Source organism: Amblyomma americanum, chromosome 1 (assembly GCF_052857255.1).
Source record: "Amblyomma americanum isolate KBUSLIRL-KWMA chromosome 1, ASM5285725v1, whole genome shotgun sequence".
Lineage (NCBI taxonomy): Eukaryota > Metazoa > Arthropoda > Arachnida > Ixodida > Ixodidae > Amblyomma > Amblyomma americanum.
The window spans coordinates 14,749,809-14,769,257 of record NC_135497.1 but is presented as its reverse complement, the minus strand read 5'-3'; the positions used below and the strand labels follow the sequence as shown (position 1 = coordinate 14,769,257).

General features: G+C 47.7%; 1 protein-coding gene across 1 annotated transcript in view; it reads left to right on the top strand.

Moving 5' to 3' along the window:
- LOC144116893 (uncharacterized) overlaps nt 1–19,449 on the top strand; it is a 67,348-nt gene that overhangs the window by 33,142 nt on the left and 14,757 nt on the right. The window contains exons 8-10 of the mRNA XM_077651221.1: nt 1,992–2,072; nt 14,537–14,614; nt 18,447–18,584. Coding sequence (XP_077507347.1) covers nt 1,992–2,072; nt 14,537–14,614; nt 18,447–18,584 — 297 coding nt within the window. The remainder of the gene's footprint in view (nt 1–1,991; nt 2,073–14,536; nt 14,615–18,446; nt 18,585–19,449) is intronic.

The following is a 19,449-nucleotide window of genomic DNA, read 5'->3' as shown; positions in this document are numbered from 1 at the left end:
CGTCTCAGAGGTTTTCTATGAAATCGAGCGACAAAAATACCAGTTCATTGTAGCCTGCCTGCAGGAAACAAGTGTAATGTCCTCATAACTATTTTTATTAGATTATTATATAATAAATACAAAAATCTAGGCCTGGATTATGCGCGTCTCGTCCCGAGCGATTATAAGCCATGGAAGTTAGACTCATGTTACGCTGCCTGCTCTTTTTTGCCTGTTACAAAGAAATCGAGCTGCGATTCTTTGCACTCGAAAAAGTTTTGCGACGTTTCTCGCAGTGAATGGGTCCCATAAACAGGAGGAATACTCAAGACGAGGCCGCACCAAAGCCTTATATGCTGCCAACTGCACCTGCGTCAGGGCTTTTGGCAATTCACGTGTCAAACAGGCACTTAAGAGCACTCGTGCAAATATTGTCAACACGTATCCCAGGTCAAGGTATCACTGATTTGAATCGCAATGTATTTTACAGCTGCTTATTCTCTAAGTGGTACACCGGCTATAGAGTACGGATGTTGCAGAACAGTTTTTTTTTACATATTCGGAGTACCAAACAATCCTCCATATTAAGAAACATGCCCCATTCTGTACACCAGTTCTAGATTGTATAACGTTGTTTAGTTTTATTTGATCCGCTGTGGAGGTAACCATTCTGTAGAGAAGACAGTCGTCTGCAAATAGTTTAATATTCACTTCAGAATAGTCACACTCGCTAAGTCATTGATGTAGATTAAATATAGAACGGGCCCCAGAACTGAACCCCGCGGCACACCAGATGAGACAGGAAGAGCATCTGAACACTGACTGTCAACGTGGACGTATTGAAACCTGTCATCGATGCATGCTGTAATAAGATCGATAAGGTCAGAAGCGATTCCAGCAGCGTACAGCTTTTCTATGAGTTTAGTGTGCGCCTATAGTTATGACAGGCTATTCAGTAAGCGATACTGCGCCGGCGTCAGGCTGAAATTTTCTTCAGCACCGGAGGGTATATATTACGAGGCAGTGTTCCCCACAGCTCAGTCCTTGCAGATGGTCTGCGGGGAACGCACTGGCAATCAGGCTGTGCGCTTTGTCCGCGGATGTCCAGGTTTACAACCGACGCATGCGTCCCGTTCGGCAACGTACAGATCCAATGAAGCTTTTGCCGTTCCCGCCTGTCTGTATGTATAGACCGTATTGGGTGGAAGGTAGCTTGCAGGCGCCGTATTTTTGCCAGTCGAAACTAAAAACCGGCTTTCAAGCAAAAGTATTCTTTTTCTATGCGAGCTGCTCGGGGAAACTGGTTACCTCACGCATGTGGCCGCCGTGGGGATGCGCCAAGATGGTTGCCTGCAATGGCGGGCCGCGCAATAGAATATTACGTCACTTTCAGGAGTGCATGTTGTTGGGCGAGTCGGTCGTACATCGTTGAGTAAAGGTACTGCGCAAAATAATACAAACATGGACGATGTACTGCGCCCGTCCTTGTGCCCTTCTCGTCCATGTTTGTATTATTTTGCGCAGTACCTTTACTAAACAGTATTACGTCACAGCTGCCGCCGTTTTGTTGTAGCAAAAAGGCTTATCCCCGTCTGCTATGGCCAGCAGCGTTGAAGCTGTGCGCCCGTGACGTCACGTGAAGACGATCGAGCTCGCTGGGCTGTTGTGTGCAGTGGAAAACAAAAATCGATAACTCTTCATGAATAACACGTGTGCAAGTGCACTCCGGTCATCGCAGGTCATTCTCTGAAAGAGCTCTCTTTTAAAGGTGTCATTTTTCGCTATTCATGTTTTGTTCAGACTATTCGAGACCGGAGCCGTCTGCCGCGGGATAGTATTATAATTCAATCCATTGATCCTTTCTACCGCGCTTTGAGGGCCTGAAATGTGTGATAACCCATATGATGTAACGCCTTCAAGGGTGATGCAGCTGGGTATGTAGTAAACAGAACGGCCCCCACGAGGAGACACTGCACGGAAGGCTGATCAAAACCGGGCTCTCCGCTTCGCAGAGGTCCCGGAAGCCTCCCCGCCTTTCTGGGAAGGGCCGCCGCCCAGTTCTGCCACGCCTCCGGTCATCAGCCACGACCCAGGTAACGCCAGTGCACCGCGCCGCCGGATGAGCGATTGACTCCGCTTGGAGAATTCTCATTTGAGGTTAATTATGGATGGGCTTGGGCAAAAAGCGAACCATGTTAGCCTGAGTACTTAAGCAAGGCAACCACACGCATGCAAGGTGTACTTCTTTTCAGTGTGTCTTTTAATAGGGGAGACAAATACGTTCTCCCCACTTAACCGCGGCTGACACAGTTCAAAACCGGCCGGACCCCACACCGTGATCGCGGAAGCTACCGAGCGCACGCCGACCACGGCGGGCCTTGCTCTGAGGGAAACAAAGGAACGGCACACTGGCTGACACAAACAGGCATTTATTGCTACAGAAACAACGCCAGCTAGCAATAAGGCACGCTAATGAATCGAGGTCGTCCGACTCACCAGCAAGGTTCCGAGCGAATGTTCGCCCGCTCTGGGGCAAGGGATACACCAAAGCAGACATCGCAGTAATTGAATTATTGTAATGAAATTATAGTAATTAAATTACTTTTCTAGGTAATTTGTAATGTAATTCATTACTTTTCTGGGCTGGTAATTAATAATGTAGTGAATTATTTTGGAGTAGTAATTTCATGCAAAAGTAATTAATTCCTGAAGAAAATACTTTTGCTGACCATGATCTTGTCTCGCGTTTGCGGGGATCAGTGTCTACAAAGCAAGAAAAACACGTGGCCAGCATTAGCCAGCATTAGCCAGCACTCCAGCGAAGCTGTGCACGCGGACCAGAGGCGATGTGCGTTCGGGCATCGGCACCGCCTTCGGGATGAGTCTGCCTAATAGGACTGCCACGCATCTTCCAGCCCAGCCTACAGTCGCCCACACAGACGCGCCGCAGGGCCACCGGGAGAGTTCCATGGCCAGGACATGCTGTATTGCACCTTCCCGCAGACGCACTGCGAGTGCTTGAGCGAGTATACTTCCATCTAGACTGCGGCATATACCAGGTGCCGCAGCTAAAAGTCACCAAACATTTAAAAAACACGGAATGCCCTAGCGGTGTGAGACCAACTGAGGGTTGTTTAAAATCGCGTGGCATAGTCAGCGGTATTTTTTTTTCGTTTTTCAGGGTTAACGATTTATTTAAGCCTAATTAACTAACTTTTTAGTTATTACCCTGGGGAACAAAGTGTCAAAGGAAAAATTGTAGACCATATTGAAAAACAGTTGACTGCAACGTTTGCACCAAGATACCATTAAAGTAGTTTTTTTCCGGCCATAAACCCTAGGTCGCACAATAAAAAAAACGTTTACGTGACGAAATCCATTTTTACTGAAGTGCCCTCCCCGATGAGCCTTTGCGTGCACATTGGGGCAGAGATGTGACCCAGCAGCTGGTGACGTAGTAGCTTTCTTTTAAGGCCAATAAGTAAAGCTACGTAAACCGTATACCGTGATGGAAACAGCGCTGCTAGCGGTTTTTTGAGACGGTCTACCACTTTTACATTGACACTTAGTTCATCAGTTCAATAATTTAAAAGTTAGCTAATTAGTCTGAACTAATTAATTAACTTATAATAACGAAAAAAATACTGCAGACTAGGTCACACGACTCTAAACAAACCTCAGCTGGTCTCACGCGGCTGGGACATTCCGTGTTTTTTAAAACCATGGTTACTTCTAGCTGGGACACCTGGTATATTTTCACGTCGCCGCACTGACAAATCTCAAACGACATCTAACAAACTTCGTTGTGAGTTCTAAGGAAAACTAGTTTCTGGGGCCGGATATGGACCCACATTTTTTAACTCAAGGGCAATATGGACGACAGCAGCACCACGACATGCTATTTTTTCCGCCAACGTACCTCCAGAACTAGTCAATTTAAGAGCAGAAATGGCAGCTTGTCTGCACCCTGGTGCATTTCCAGGACGATGAGCGTCAACAGGCAGTCTATGCACTCCCACTGTTTACGTGTACTACAAATTCTTCTAAATCAAGAGGGTGGGACCATACTACGCTTTGAACGATTGACTTCTCACTGGAGAGTTATGCGAGCAATTAAATTTTGCGATTAAGTTGACCTCGTCTACATCAGTAAAGCGGCTGTTCAGTGGACTAGGGCTACCTTTATTCAAAGAGGAGCAACATTTCCGGCGCCCACTTTGAAGCTCAGCGGCGGTGCAAAGAAAGAAAAATTACAGGATTGCACTTAAAGGGGCTGTGAAGGGGGCTGTAATAAAGTTGCGGAATGCTTGAGATATTGAAGCACGCCGCTTCACGAATAGTGTCCAGCAAGGATTTTTCACACGCGCTTTGTAGAAGCTGTGTTATCTGTAGTTAAAATTTGAATTTCAGCCTCTTCGCGCTTTTCCCTCTCCTCTCGTCACTTTTTGCACGCTGGAAGGTAGGCGCTCCTTCGCCGGCCCCCCTCTGGGAGCGGAGCTTCCCGACCCTCCGGAGCTAAGCGGCTCATTGGCCACGGCCATGGTAGCTACCTGACGCCTGAAAGAATCTAACCAATGCCACCTCTCACCTTGTCTACGCAGATGCGGGGGACGGAGGAGGGTGCGAGCGTGAAAAAGTCGCCGGGAAGGGCTCGCCAACTATGACGCGTGATTGTGGGTCATCTGCTGCGTGTAGAAGAGTATTATTTGTCTCTGGTTTTCATGGCAACGCAGTGCAGTGATTGAGTTAATGTGCTCTCCTCGGAAGGCGTTTCAGAGCCCCTTTAAGTCTGCGTAAGAGCGGAAATGCGAAAGCCATTCCCTTTCCTCTCTTTCTCCCTTCATTTTTCATTTCCTTTCTGTCATTTTGTTTCTTTTTGGTCTTTCGTTTTTCTCTTCTTTTATTATTGTTCTTTGTTAAAAATTGGTTTTTGAGGACAGTAAATGGCGCAGTAATTTACTAACATATCTCAGCGGACACCCGAACCACGCCTTAAGGGAAGGGATAAAGGTTGGGAGTGAGAGAAGAAAGGAAGAAAGAGGTGCCGTAGTGGAGGGCTCCGGAATAATTTCGACCACTTGGGGATCTTTAACGTACACTGACATCGCACAGCAGACGGGCGCCTTTGCGTTTCGCCTCCATCGAAACGCGGCCGTCGCGGTCGGGGTCTGTTTTCTTTTTTTGTTTTTACTATATTTTATCTTTTGTGGTTTTTATGTTTATTTTCTTATTTTTGCTTTTTTATTTCATTACATATATGCTGTTGCTTAATAAAATTTTGCATTTCTGTTTTATTTACCATACAACTTAAGATTCACAGTTCGCGCGGACAACTCCCGTCCACAACTTCCGTCACGCCACTCATGAGCCAAGAAAGGCTTACGCCTTAATATGAAAGTTTTGCAAGAACTATCACCAATGCGCAGCATTTGATGTGTTGAAACTAAAAAGTAATTTAAATGTAATTTTCATTACTTTGTGAGAAGTAATTGCAGTAATTTGTAATGTAATTTAGTTAATTTTGAGGGATTTCTGGTAAAGTAATTAGTAATGTAATCAAAACTGCTTTTGAAAAGCAATTTTGCCATGTATGTTCCGAAGCCGGACGGGACGAGATACGGGAGCAAGTCTCCCCGCCACTTAGTCGCCTCGTTGGCGAAAAGGGGAGCCGCGTGCGACGCGTCCGCTCCCGCCGACGATCCCAGCCGAAGAGATGAAATCCAGGGTTCGACGGAAACCCGTCTGGTCGGGTATGTTCATGGCGGAAAATCTTCAAGCGCCGACCAATCGTTGAAAAGGGAGATGACGTTTCGGCCCCGGCTTACGGGGGCCTTGTTCACAATGAAATAAAGACAGGAGTGAAGGTAAGTTATATAGGTTTCATGATATGACGCAATATAATAATAATAATAATAATAATAATAATAATAATAATAATAATAATAATAATAATAATAATAATAATAATAATAATAATAATTGGTTTTTTGGGAAAAGGAAATGGCGCAGTATCTGTCTCATATATCGTTGGACACCTGAACCGTGCCGTAAGGGAAGGGATAAGGAAGGGAGTGAAAGAAGAAAGGAAGAAGGAGGTGCCGTAGTGGAGGGCTCCGGAATAATTTCGACCACCTGGGGATCTTTAACGTGCACTAACATCGTACAGCACACGGGCGCCTTAGCGTTTTTCCTCCATAAAAACGCAGCCGCCGCGGTCGGGTTCGAACCCGGGAACTCCGGATCAGTAGTCGAGCAGCGGGAGTATATCGGGGGTAGATTGCCTTCGTTGCGATTAAGCGTGTTTGCCGTCGTCTGAATATAAAAAGATTCTAGGTAAAGCCTTGTCGTCTTGCTCTTCTCTTTTTCGATTATCTTCGTGCCGTCCCAGTCGATGTCATGGCCCTCGGAGATAGCATGATCAGCCAGTGCGTTTGTTGCCACGCGCTTGTTGCCATGTCAAGAACAAGCGCGTGGCAACAATCGCACTGGCTGATCATGCTATCTCCGAGGGCCATGACATCGACTGGGACGGCGCGAAGATAATCGGAAAAGAAAAGAGCAAGACGACAAGGCTTTACCTAGAATCTTTTTATATTCAGACGACGGCAAACACGCTTAATCCCAACGAAGGCAATCTACCACCGATATACTCCCGCTGCTTGCGTCATACCATGGAACCTATGTAACCGACCTACATTATTTTCTTTCATTGTGAACAAAGCCTCCGTGAGCCGGGGCCGAAACGTCATTTTTTTAAACGATTGGTCGGCGCTTGAAGATTTTCCGCCATGAACATACCCGACCAGGCGGGTTTCCGTCGAAACCTGGATTTCATCGCACTTCGTGAGGCGTATGGCCAACCGATCATCACTGAGATTCGCCGCTTCATTTCATTAGAAACCCGTGCATCAGCATTTCAAGGTCATCTTCAATTCAACTTAACCTGCAAGGCACGGGATGTGATTCCTCGCTCCTTACGCCTGAACAGGCCCGTTGTAAGCCGCTTTGGTGTTCACGTTGTTTCGAAAGCCGAACGCCTTCTTCTACCAGCTAGGATCATGGTCTGCAGAGAACAGGTCCGCTCACTAAAAAACGAAGCCTTCTTCGCACGCGGCCGGCTCGAGTACAAGTGCCCCGATGATTTTGCCAGCATCCAGCTGCACGCCAACTTCCATGCTGGTCTCCGCTCACGTCGGGACGAAGCCGTGCACGAGATAAAGCTTCAAAGGCTACTACCTCGTCGCATGGACCTTTCCAGAACTGCTAACCGCACCACTGTGCACAACCTTTCGTCACAGAAACTGGACGACGCTGAGCTCTCAGTGTTGAGCCTCGGTCTCAATTTCAATTTGGGACCAGAGCTGGACATAAAAAGATGGTATGTGCCGTGGAAACTGCGGTCAAGAATGTGGAGCCGTCCCGTCGCGACGAGGCACGCAACCGTGTCGTCAGCGTGCTGTCCAAGCTGAACCGGCATCAAGGACGTAATCCTCTTTTGCCCGAAGAAAGAAAGGCACTAAAAAAATTGCGCGGCAATGAGAAGATCGTGATCCTGCCCGCCGACAAGGGAAACGCAACGGTCGTCTTGGACAAACGAGAGTACGTGAACAAGATGACGATCATGCTGGAAGATGAGATAACCGACATGCCACTTAATCGGGACCCCACTTCAAAGGTGCAAAGGGACTTACAGAAACTTTTGGCTGACGTCTTCTCCTTTGTCCCGCCACAACACAACTCCCACTACTACTTCCTCATCTGCCACAATGGTTCCGCTCCCGCTCTGTATGGACTGCCAAATATCCACAAAGAAGGCAACCCAATGCGCCCAATCGTCGATTTCACCCGCTCCCCGCTTCACAAGCTGTCAAACTATTTGCATCGTGTTATCTCCCCTTTGGTTGGTAAAAGCGAAACGCGCGTGCACAACTCACACGACTTCATTGAAAAGGTTCGCGACATGGTTATAGAGGACGATGAAATTTTGGTGTCATTTGACGTGAAGTCATTGTTCACGAGCGTGCCCACCGACCTGGCCGTGAAGGTTCGCACAGATGCCCTCCAGGCGGATGCAACCGTACCGGAAAGAACACCCATTGAAGTTCCGGACCTCAGCAGACTTCTTCAGTTCTGTTTGTCAAACACCTGTTTCACGTTCCAGGAGAGCATATATAAACAGGTCCATGGTACGGCTATGGGAGCATCAATTTCTGTCACCGCTGCGAACTTGACAATGGAGTCACTGGAGTCCCGCGCCCTTTCATGCTTCACGCCGCGCCCGAAAGTCTTTCTTCGTTATGTGGACGACTGTTTCTGCATAATCAAGAAATCGGCTGTGACTACATTCCTTTTGCACCTGAACAGCATGGAACCGGCCATACAGTTTACCACGGAAGAGGAAGTAGATGGCCGTCTGCCTTTTTTGGACGTTCTGGTGAAACGCGACGGCCCTGGAATATCATTCAGTGTATTCCGGAAGGACACGCACACTGGCATGTACCTCAACTTCAGTTCCATACACCCGACCTGTCATTAGAAGTCCGTTGTTGCCTCGCTTGTCCGCCGATCGGAGAACCTCTGCTCTACGCTGGAAGAGAAAAATACAGATCTGGACACCGTTCGCCGCGACCTGATGGCTTCGGGCTATCCCAGTTCTTTTATACGAAAATCCGAGAATCGCCTAGCTCACCCGCCGCCACAGCAACCCCAGCGAGAGAAGAAAAGGATTCCGATACCCTACGTCCCAGGAGTAAGTGAATGTTTATCACGCATATTCCAGTCGCACGAAGTCGACGTCGCACATGTACCCACGCAGAAGCTGCGACACGCGTTGGTTACAGTGAAAGACAAGATAAAGAAGGAGAAGTTCCCGGACATCGTGTATAGGGTTCCCTGCGCTGATTGTGAGCATGTCTATATCGGTGAAACAGGCGATTTTCGGAAAAGATTGCAGCAGCAACACAATGATGTCAAGAACAAGCGCGTGGTAATAAACGCACTAGCTGATCTTGCTATCTCTGAGGGCCATGACATCGACTGGGACGGCACGAAGATAATAGGAAAAGAGAAGAGTAAGACGACAAGGCTTTACCTAGAATCTTTTTATATTCAGACGACGGCAAACACGCTTAATCGCGACGAAGGCAATCTACCCCCGATATACTCCCGCTGCTTGCGTCATACCATGAAACCTATATAACTTACCTTCACTCCTGTCTTTCATTATGAACAAGGCCCCCGTAACCCGGGCCGAAACGTCATCTCCCTTTTTAACGATTGGTCGGCGCTTGAAGATTTTCCGCCAGCCGAAGAGAGTGCGCTCTCCCGTGCGTGCGCGCAGCAATCACGTACAATCACTGCGTCCGGGGCGCCTTCCCTTGTTAGTTAAAGGGGCTGTGAAGGGGGCTCTAATAAAGTTGCGGTATGCGTGGGATATTCAAGCACGCCGCTTCACGAATAGTGTCCAGCGAGGATTTTTTAAATGCGCTTTGTAGAAGCTGAGTTATCTGTAGTTAAAATTTGAATTTCAGCGTCTTCGCGCCTTTCCCTCTTCTCTCGTCCCTTTTTGCACGCTGGAAGGTAGGCGCTCCTTCGCCGACCCCCCTCTGGGAGCGGAGCTTCCCGACCCGTCGGAGCTAAGCGGCTTATTGGCCGCGGCCACGGTAGCTGCCTGACGTCTGAAAGAATCGAACCAATGGACGCCTCTCACCTTCTCTACGCAGATCGCGGGACGGAGGAGGGAGCGAGTATGAAAAAGTCTCCGGGAAGGGCTCGCCAACATTGACGCGCAATTGTGGGTCGTCTGCTGCGTGTAGAAGAGTATTATTTGGCTCTGCTTTTCATGGCAACACAGTGCAGTGATTAAGTGAGCTAATGTGCCCTCCTCGGAAGGCGTTTCAGAGTCCCTTTAAAATAACTAACCAGGGAAAGTCACGTGGCGCGCCCCTCTTGAGGCGATGCCGAGGGAGGGTGCACCGCGGGAAAGCAAACCACAAGGGCAAGATGCGGGGCACGGTGCTGCGGGTCAGTCGTCGCATCAGTGACAATGCTTTTGACAACAGAAAGAGTGGTGATTTGTCAATGAGGAGGTGCGATCGGAGTCGGCGTGCCTGGCAGTTCAAAGTTTAACAAAAAACTGTACGCTATGCTACAAGTGGTATGATGGCAATTCCTGGTTGCAACAGCCTCATGATGGCTACAAGGATAGACGTGCGGGCTAGTTGGTGGTTCATACTAGGTTTAAGCAACGCAAAAGACGCGGACGCAGAAAGGACATACAAGACACACAGCGCTGACTCTCAACTTTGTTTATTCATGAAATTTACATGTATATATACAGATGGCTTGATGCACGACAGGTGGAAAACAAATACAGTGCGCAAAAGAGAGAGAAGAAAGAACGAATGCTAATCGCGTTTCGCGCGCTTATCCAAGTACATACGCCAGTTCTTTTCTTATAGGCCAAGAGAAGGCGTGCTGACGCAAAGGTCACCCAGTGCTAAAATCCTTTGAGCTTCAATTATTTCCCTCGTGGTTCGGTCCTTGCTTCTTTTGAAGGTTCGGCACTTATCGAACATTGGTTTGAGACTTCCTTATTTTCCTTTGTGCAATCGAAGCAGTGAAGCTCCAGGTTGTGGTCATTAGAGTTAGTCAAATCCCTTTTGTGTTCTCTTAATCTGTCATTCAGGCAACGCCCTGTTCGTCCCAAGTATATTCTGCCTCAAGCTAGTGGAAGTTCATAAACAAGCGCTGTGTGTGTCTTGTGTGTCCCTTCTGCGTCCGCGTCTTTTGCGTTGTTTAAACCAAGCCTTATGATTCAGTCTGTATTTGTTGCCAAACACTCCTTGCGCTGTGTAATAGCATCTTGTTACCACAGTTCAGATGTTCGCATTGAAGTCCATATTACATGACCAAAATATGCGGGTCCCAATGTGCGTGTCCCAGGGCAGTTTGAATATTTACGAAAGGCGAGAAGCCACGCACTGCTGAATAATTGATAAATTCAAATGCTTTGAAAAACCTTTACAGTTTTTCAGTGACATTTGCACAAATTCAGGCTTTCGATATAGTTCGGAGCATGCAGCTCTATACGGCATAAATATTTTTTTTTAAATTGAAAAGAAGTATGAGAATGTGCTATTTTGTCCTTTTTGTTTTAAACATGAACTTTCTCTCGGGAATTCTGAAATGACCATTTTGTTTTTCTACATGCCTGGTACCTATAACAAATGCTACAGGTGATTAAACCGTGTACATCGAGGTAAAAGAAATATTGAATTTGCAAAAAGTGCGTTTTGAGCCAACAACACTAGTTAATTTCACCCCGAAGTGGTCCAAGTAAAAGTACAAACAATAGCTGGTTACGTAGAGTGATTTATTGCCTTTCATGTCTGAAATTTTAATCGAGGATATTTTTGTTTAAAGTGAAAAAAGAATTTTTGAAGTTGAGCTCTCGCGCCTCAAGTTGCGTCGTCTCCTAACGCCTCTTCACCTCATAGCACGACATTGCCGACACTGTGGCCAGAATAAATGTAGAGTTCTTGTTCTTAGTTGAGGCTTGCACTGCAGGCAAGCATGGGAACGTTGAGCAGGTGAACAGGTATACGTGTGAAAATATTTACTTGACGCTGTCGGGGCGGCACATGCCCAAGTGAGTGAGTTGTTCGGTGTGGTTCTGTCGCAGTCAGCCATTCTTGTCGGCACCATGAGAGACGTAATCACCAGCATAAGAGCTTGTGAGACGCCGATCTGGAAATGATCAGAACGATCCGGTGTTGAAGCAATCCGCAACGCAGTAGGACCACATGGTACCTGAGCCTAGTGGCCGTCAGAGGCTCATGCCCGGTTGTTTCCGATGTGATGTGTTTGTTGTATTTCATTTAATCAGTCCAATTTCTGCATTAATACTCCAGCGACAACTGTAGACGAGCCACTGTGCTGGCGAAGCACCTTCATGCGAGCGACGCACCTACGCGCGAGCGGGCCGCGTTCACCGCCAGCGCGTCTCGCGTTACTCGCCGCAGCGGTGTGCACTCCGGACCTTCACGTGCGCTCCGAGGCCTGCGCTCTTATTTGGATATAAATAAAGCACTTGTGATACGCCTGCCATGCCGGCTGGTCGTCCCCCCTCGTGGTCCATGCGAGGCAGCACGCTGAATGCCCTTGTTTTTCTTCTCTTGGCCGCCCCGCACCAAAGCGGGTCTGTTCAAACTTCGAAAGCGAACACGATCTGGTTTATTGCAATCCATCCGCCGAATGTCACGCAATATCTTCTTTAGCTCCAGTCCTAAAAATGCACGACAGAGAACGACAGCAAACTGAAGTTGTTATCTGGCATAAGTGTCCTGCCATTACAGGTATCGTGTTCTGCGGTGCAGAGGCGTTAAAACACGATGCAACTTGCGACGCGAGAGCTTAACTTCAAAAATTCTTTTGTCACTTTAAACAAAAATTGCATCTATAATGATTTTAGAACTGAAAGGCAATAAACTGTTCTCTGTAACCCGCTATAGTTTGTATTTTTACTTGAACCAGCTCAGGGTGAAATTAACGAGTGTTTTTGGCTCAAAACGCACTTTTTGCAACTTTAGTCATTTTTTTACCTTGATGTACGCAGTTTAATCACCTGTAACTTTGCTCATAGGTGCTAGACATCTAAAGAAACAAACGGCTATTTCAGAGTCTCCGAGAGCAAGCTGATATTTAAAATAAAAAACGACAAAAAGGGCACATTTTCATTCTTTTTTCGAGTTTTTAAAAATATTTATGCACTGTAAAGCTGCATGCTCCGAATGATATCCAAAGCAAGAATCTGTGCACTTGTCAATGAAAAAAATTGTGAAGTGTTTTCTATAAATTTGAATTCCTATTAATTATTGAGCAGTGCCTGGTTTGTCGCCTTTTCTAAATATTCAAACTGCCCTCACCTCACCAAACAATTTTTTTCGGCAAAAATATTTTAGGCTTTCGTTACACACATTAGGATAAGTTCCAATGAATTTTTTTGATGAAATTGGAGATGGTCGAGTGCAACGTCTGGGACGTTTGGCGTGGAATGACCCACATGCATGCATGCATGCATGCATGCATGCATACATACATACATACATACATACATACATACATACATACATACATACATACATACATACATACATACATACATACATACATACATACATACATGCATACACACATACATACATACATACATACATACATACATACATACATACATACATACATACATACATACATACATACATACATACATACATACATACATACACATACATACTTGCATCCATCCATCCATCCATCCATCCATCCATCCATCCATCCATCCATCCGTCCGTCCATCCGTCCGTCCATCCGTCCGTCCGTCCGTCCGTCCATCCATCCATCCATCCATCCATCCATCCATCCATCCATCCATCCATCCATCCATCCATCCATCCATCCATCCATCCATCCATCCATCCATCCATCCATCCATCCATCCATCCATCCATCCATCCATCCATCCGTCCGTCCGTCCGTCCGTCCGTCCGTCCGTCCCCCTTTTACATGCAATGTGACCACTGGGACTAGCCAGTTTTTGAAGCGGGGTTTCCCAACTTCTATGGTATAAGGCAAGAGAACCGATGGTCGTTAACAGTAAAGGACTGGATTCCAAGAATTCCAAGGTAAGCGTAGTTGGGGTGGCAGAAATTTAAGTGTGCGGATGAGATTAAGAAGTATGGCGGGTTAGGGTGGCCGCAGCTGGCACAGGGCAAGAGCTCCCTGCTTATTCATACCTAAGACGTGCGAAAAACGAGTTCAAAGCGAGCGAGAAGACACGACAAGGGTGCGGCTTAAGTATGAATGCCCACCAGCTTGCCCACTTTACCGTTCTTATTAATGCGAAAGCATTATAATGTTATGTCGCGTCAACAAAAAGTGTCCGTAAATTTTGTCTGCACGACGATGTCATTCTTGGGCGATGAATACGCAAAAGTCTCATTGCGTTAGGTAGTGCGTGAGTAGATCTTGAAATGGGAAAAGTCTGGTTGATGAATTGCTATGAGTTAAATAATGAAATTGAATTAATGAAAGTAAATGCTGTGTTTGAAGCAGGTTTTGTGTGACTGATTCGATGAAAAACGATGTAAATGCGTGAGAAGGCTTACCTAATACAAAAAATTAAATGAAACAAAGCAATAAAGAAATAAAACAAAAACAAAAATGAAAAATAACAAAGTAAAAAGAACCAAATTTGAAAAAGTAAACAACAACTAAAATGAGAAATTAAGAGAGAAAGAGAATAAAGGGAAAGGCTCGCATTTCCCCTCTTAAACAGACTTAGGTGCAATCTTGTAATTTTTTTACCCGTGCTTGCCCTAAGACCCCTGTTTACAGCTACCACGTCCGCTTGTCTGGTTCCGGCAAAGGCCCAAAAACTGTTCTTTTTGTTACACGGGATGTAAAGCGAGACGAATGATTATGGCCGTCACAGTTGCAGGGGAGCACAAAATCAGGGCATGCCTCTCCAAATGTTTTTTTTTTTTTGCCGTTCCAGAAGTCAACCCTTCGCTTACCACAAAAGTCATGCCTACAAGGCCCTGGAGGAAGATGAACAACAGCGTCCACAGCTACGGTAAAGTAAAGCGCAGCACCGCGGAGCTGGACACACCTCAGTTTCGTTTTTTTTTCTTTACAAGATACAGTTCTCTTTGACTGGCGGAAATTTTTCGGCTGTCGCAACCAGTCTTAGGCCTGTTTCACATGCATGCGATTTTCGCCTGCGACACTGCGAATTCTGTCGGTCTGCGACTGGGGAGGGTCATCGGTCTAGTCGCAGACGGCTTGCGATCGAGTTCCGTCCGGTTGGTATTCAGTCGCAGCGTCGGTGTGTTCGCTCTGCGACTGACCATTGGGGAGCGCCGAGACGGCGTGCGACGTGCGGTCACGTGGGAGCTGTTGCCGCGGCGGAAGCAAAACTATTTGTTCTAATCAAAACATACAAAATGATGCCATGCATCTAAAAATACGCTGGTCATAAAATCATCAACACATTCTGCGTGATGTTTCGTCGCGTTTAATAATGGGTTGCCTATGCAAACATCAAGGAACCTTTCCTGTCCCTCCGACCGAATTCGTTGTGTCGGTGTCGCATGTGAAAGCAGTGACCGAAAATAGCACTGCGGCGTCACCGACTACACCGGATAATTTAGGTCCAGTCGCAGCATGTGAAACGGGCCTTAGGCGTGTTATTGGTTAGTGCGACCAGAAAACGATTCGGTTTAGCGACTGTTGATGAAGCGAGGTGGGCATTCTAAAAAAGCGACGCCAAAGTGTCCAAGGAAGCGGTGAGAATGTTTTGGCAGTGTATTACGGGTTCTGCGTCTTTACTTGAAGGTGTGAACGGATATTTGATTTGCACAAACTGCCATCCTGTCTCCAGAAGATGGGGAAGTTTTGTCTGGCGCCCGTCCCTCTCGTCCTACTCTGGGGGTTTACATGAGCCCGACAGAAGTCGGGTCGAGTAGGCTGTCGGGATGAAAACCGGTCGTCGGACTCCTGTAAACACTAGGGGGTCGAGATAAGCGACCGGGGAGTCCAGCTGGGCCAGCCCGACTGCAGGGGGTGGGTAGACTCGTTCCGACCCGGCTACCGCATCGGCTTAGCGCCTCCTATCCTGCCTCCTCTCTGGTCTGGCTGGCGCTGTGCAGATTTTGGTTTTTGGGGAAAGGAAATGGCGCAGCAATTGTCTCACATATCTCGGTGGACACCCGAACCGTGCAGTAAGAGAAGGGAGGAAGGTGGGAGTGAAAGAAGAAAGAGAGAATTCCCTTCCCACCCCTGCACCCGGGGCTAAGCCGAGCGGAGGCGGTGCGGTTCAGACAGCTACAAACTGGTTCCTTACCCATCCCAGTGTTAATGAAACATCTGTACCCGAAGGTATACGTGAGTGATGTGTGCCGCGTGTGCCAGCGGGAGAGGGCCACCCTGACGCACATCCTATGGGATTGCACAAAGTTCCCCGACGAAGCTTCGAGAAGTACAACGATTCCGCCGCGACTCGCGGCTACGGCGGAATGCAATTACCTCGAAATCCAAACCTGGGCCGTCCAGCAAGTCTCGGTGGCTCTCGAGAGACAAAGGCCGAGCGAAACCGACGGAACGTTGCCCATTAGGGCGACCGACCATGGGAGTAACGCGCGCTGGAGTTGAGTAGAGGCCACCCGCTGAGAATACGTCAGGGCCCGCGTCATGGCGCCGTTTAGTCATGGTGTCGTTCTGCAGGCGACTTAACAAAGTTGTTTCCTCCTACTCCTCCTCTTCTAGCGTCCGCGCGTGGTTTGTTTGTTCGAGGCTAGGGGTAGCGGCGATCTCTGCCAGACAGAAAACGGTTAATATAAACCCGGTCGGGTCGGGCTGGGCTAGCCCGACATCTGGAGCGCCCCGACTCGACCCAGAACGTCAGAATGTACTGGCCAGCACGAAATCATCAGCAGAAGGGCCATCAGTGAAGTGGACCCTCGGCACGCTGTGTCCGTAGCGTGGCGTCCTAAGAAATGTTCGCGATGGACAGTGGCGCTATCGGTTTCGTCACAACTCTTTGCTTCATTTGAAGCGAGTCGGTCGCGCAGTCCTTTGGTTTTAGATTAATTTCAGTGGACAAATAATACATCAGTTTTCTCAGGGCAGGTCAACTTGAACAGACTTGCGACCTTAAAGCTGACGCTGTCTGCGACGCGGCGAAGGAGGCGAAACAAAGACCATTTTTCAACTCCTTTCCACTGCCGAATTGTTTCCTCTTTGCCTCTTGCAGTGCTTCTTCGCGTGAGGGTTTCATGGACCACTTGAACAAACACTCCCCCCTGTTACGTCGGAATTGATCGTCCGTAAAGAGAAAAATAATCAAAACAGCGAAGAGCTCAACTAATGGAGTTGTAACTATGTAAAGATGCCATACTGATCGTTATGTCGTAATTCGCTTTCGCCGCGGATTATGGCAGGTAATTAGTCAGCTACAGCGAGGTTTCCTAAACCTGGATAAACCCCGCCGCCTAATCTTGAAGGCCATGCGCGAGCATTCTGAAAGCCCCCCGCACAAATGGACCGCGCGCACTGGATATTGGGCAGCGCCGGCAAAACGTTCTACAATGCGGCACACGATGGGGTGCTGAGAAGTTCCTGGCTTTGCACAGAAATAATAGAGTCAGAGTTTTGAAAGCGCACATTTATTGAACATATTCCCCCCTCAGGCAGATGCACTTGTGACATCGTTCTTTCAGCTTTTCCAGTTCATTAAAATATATATGTGATAGGTCGTCAAACCAGCTTTCGGCAGCATGTTTGACGTCCGCAATGTCGTCGAAATGAGTATCTTTGAGATGTTTCTTCGAGTTGGGAAAGGTATGGTAGTTAGAAGAGGCCAGGTCAGGTGAATAGGCCTGGGATAGTGCACCAGTTGGAAACCCAGGGTCCTCAATTTGACCGCCACAACTTTGGACTTGTGCACAGGTGCACTGTCCTGCAACTAAAGGATTCTTTTGTTCAGCTTTCTCCGGCGTTTTGTCTTAATTGCCTCTTTCAGCTTGTCAAGGAGGTCGGAGTAATATTCTCCGCTTATACCACAACCCTGAGGTAGGTAGTCCACCAACAAAACGCCATCTTTGTCTCACAAAATGGAGGCCATGACTTTTTTGGCCGATTTCTGGGTGCGAAATTTCTTTGTTCGCGGGGACCCACTGTGGCGCCATTCCTTTCGCTGCTCCTTCGTTTCGGGAACATAAATGTCAAGCCATGTTTCATCCTCAGTCACTAATCTACCCAAAAAGTCCTTTTTAGCATCAAAATGGGTCAAAACAGTTCTGGATGCCTCAACTCGTGCCTCTTTCTGTACAACTGTACAAACATATCGGCACCCACTTCGCTGAAAGCTGGCGCATGCCTGAATATTGGTAATAATAAAATCAACACGCTCCCGGGAGATGTCCAGTATATGGGCTATCTTTTTGGTGGATATTCGTCAGTCCTCAAAAATCAGCCTATGAACAGCATCGCTTGTTGCCGGGTGTGTTGAGGTTGTGGGGCGCCAGCTACGGGGCTCATCTTCCACGGTGAAATGCCCAGCCTTTAAACGAGCAACCCAGGCTTTTCACTTTGCTGCAGTAAGAACACTGCACCCCTGGTGTTTCTGACATCTCAGTGTGAATGTCCTTTCCAGACTTCCCCTGGAGGAACAAAAACTTTATGACTGCCCGTAACTCAACAGACGTGAATCTTGCTTGTGCCTCTGTCATCTGAGGTTCTACCTGATATTAAAAATAGCCATAAAAATCGGAAACATCTGATACTTGCACGGTTACATAAAACTAACTTTTAAATTCCCCGAGAATGGGGGAAAGGCCAGGAACTTCTCATCGCCCCCTCGTACATATATGCGGAGCCATGACGTTGCATAATGACGTTGCACGCAGTGGGTCCCCTGGGCGTGTGCCAGCGGCCGGACTGCAACCAGGCCGGACGCGTCAAGTGCATCGACTGCGGTCTCGCCTCGTACTGCACCAGCCGCTGCCTCAAGGCGGACGCGGCACGCCACAGTCTCTCCTGCTACCGTGAGTGAGCATAACGCTAAATGCGAAAGCATTACCATTACGAGAAAAGCCGGCGGCGTCTGTGTGTACTTGCAGATGGTGCAGAAAATGCACCGCCACTTCAGACAGTCCTCTACATGTCGTTCGTCTATGTAGGTATATTCTAGCTATTGGCCAACCTACATGTGGCGCCAGTTTTCCCGACATTCGTACCAAAATTGTGATGCAACCGCTCGTCGTACAACGTTCCTAGTGGTGTCATACGCGCATGCGGTCGTCCCAAACAACCAAACGTCTACGCCTTGCGCCCACAAGAAGAGAGCTCGGTCAACCTCATCGCCGTGCAGCGAGAGGTTCCGAACGTTTGCGGTCTGGTGCTTTGAGGATTATTGCACATGAAGGAGGATCTAAGGGGAGGAATGATTTTTTTCAGTGTTGTGTTTGGGAGAGAGCAGGAAGAAGAGAACCACTATCGTCGCATGTCGCGTACGGGGTTCTGGATGCGCAGATGCGTCTGCGAAGGCACAAACACCGCACCGCTTTTAAAGGCTTGAATCGAAAGTCGAGCTACTTCAGTGAGAAAAGATGACTTCTAGTAGTCAGTGCTGAATGCAGGCAGAAAAATTTAGCCTCTCTAGATGTTCTAGTTGCCTTGGGAGCTCGCATATGGCACGTAATTAGAAGGGGATATAGCACCGAGCCTTGGGGGGTACCCCTTCTTCCCAGTTCTATCGTAGAAGTGTGTACGCTTGATATTTTATGCGGGCTGTTCTATCGCTGAGAAAATTCTTTAAGTAATTGAAAGTTTTGCATCGTACGTTTAGTTTGCTTAGGCCGCTCAGCACTGACTTATGTGCTATGTTATCAAAGGCTTTCGTTAAGTCTA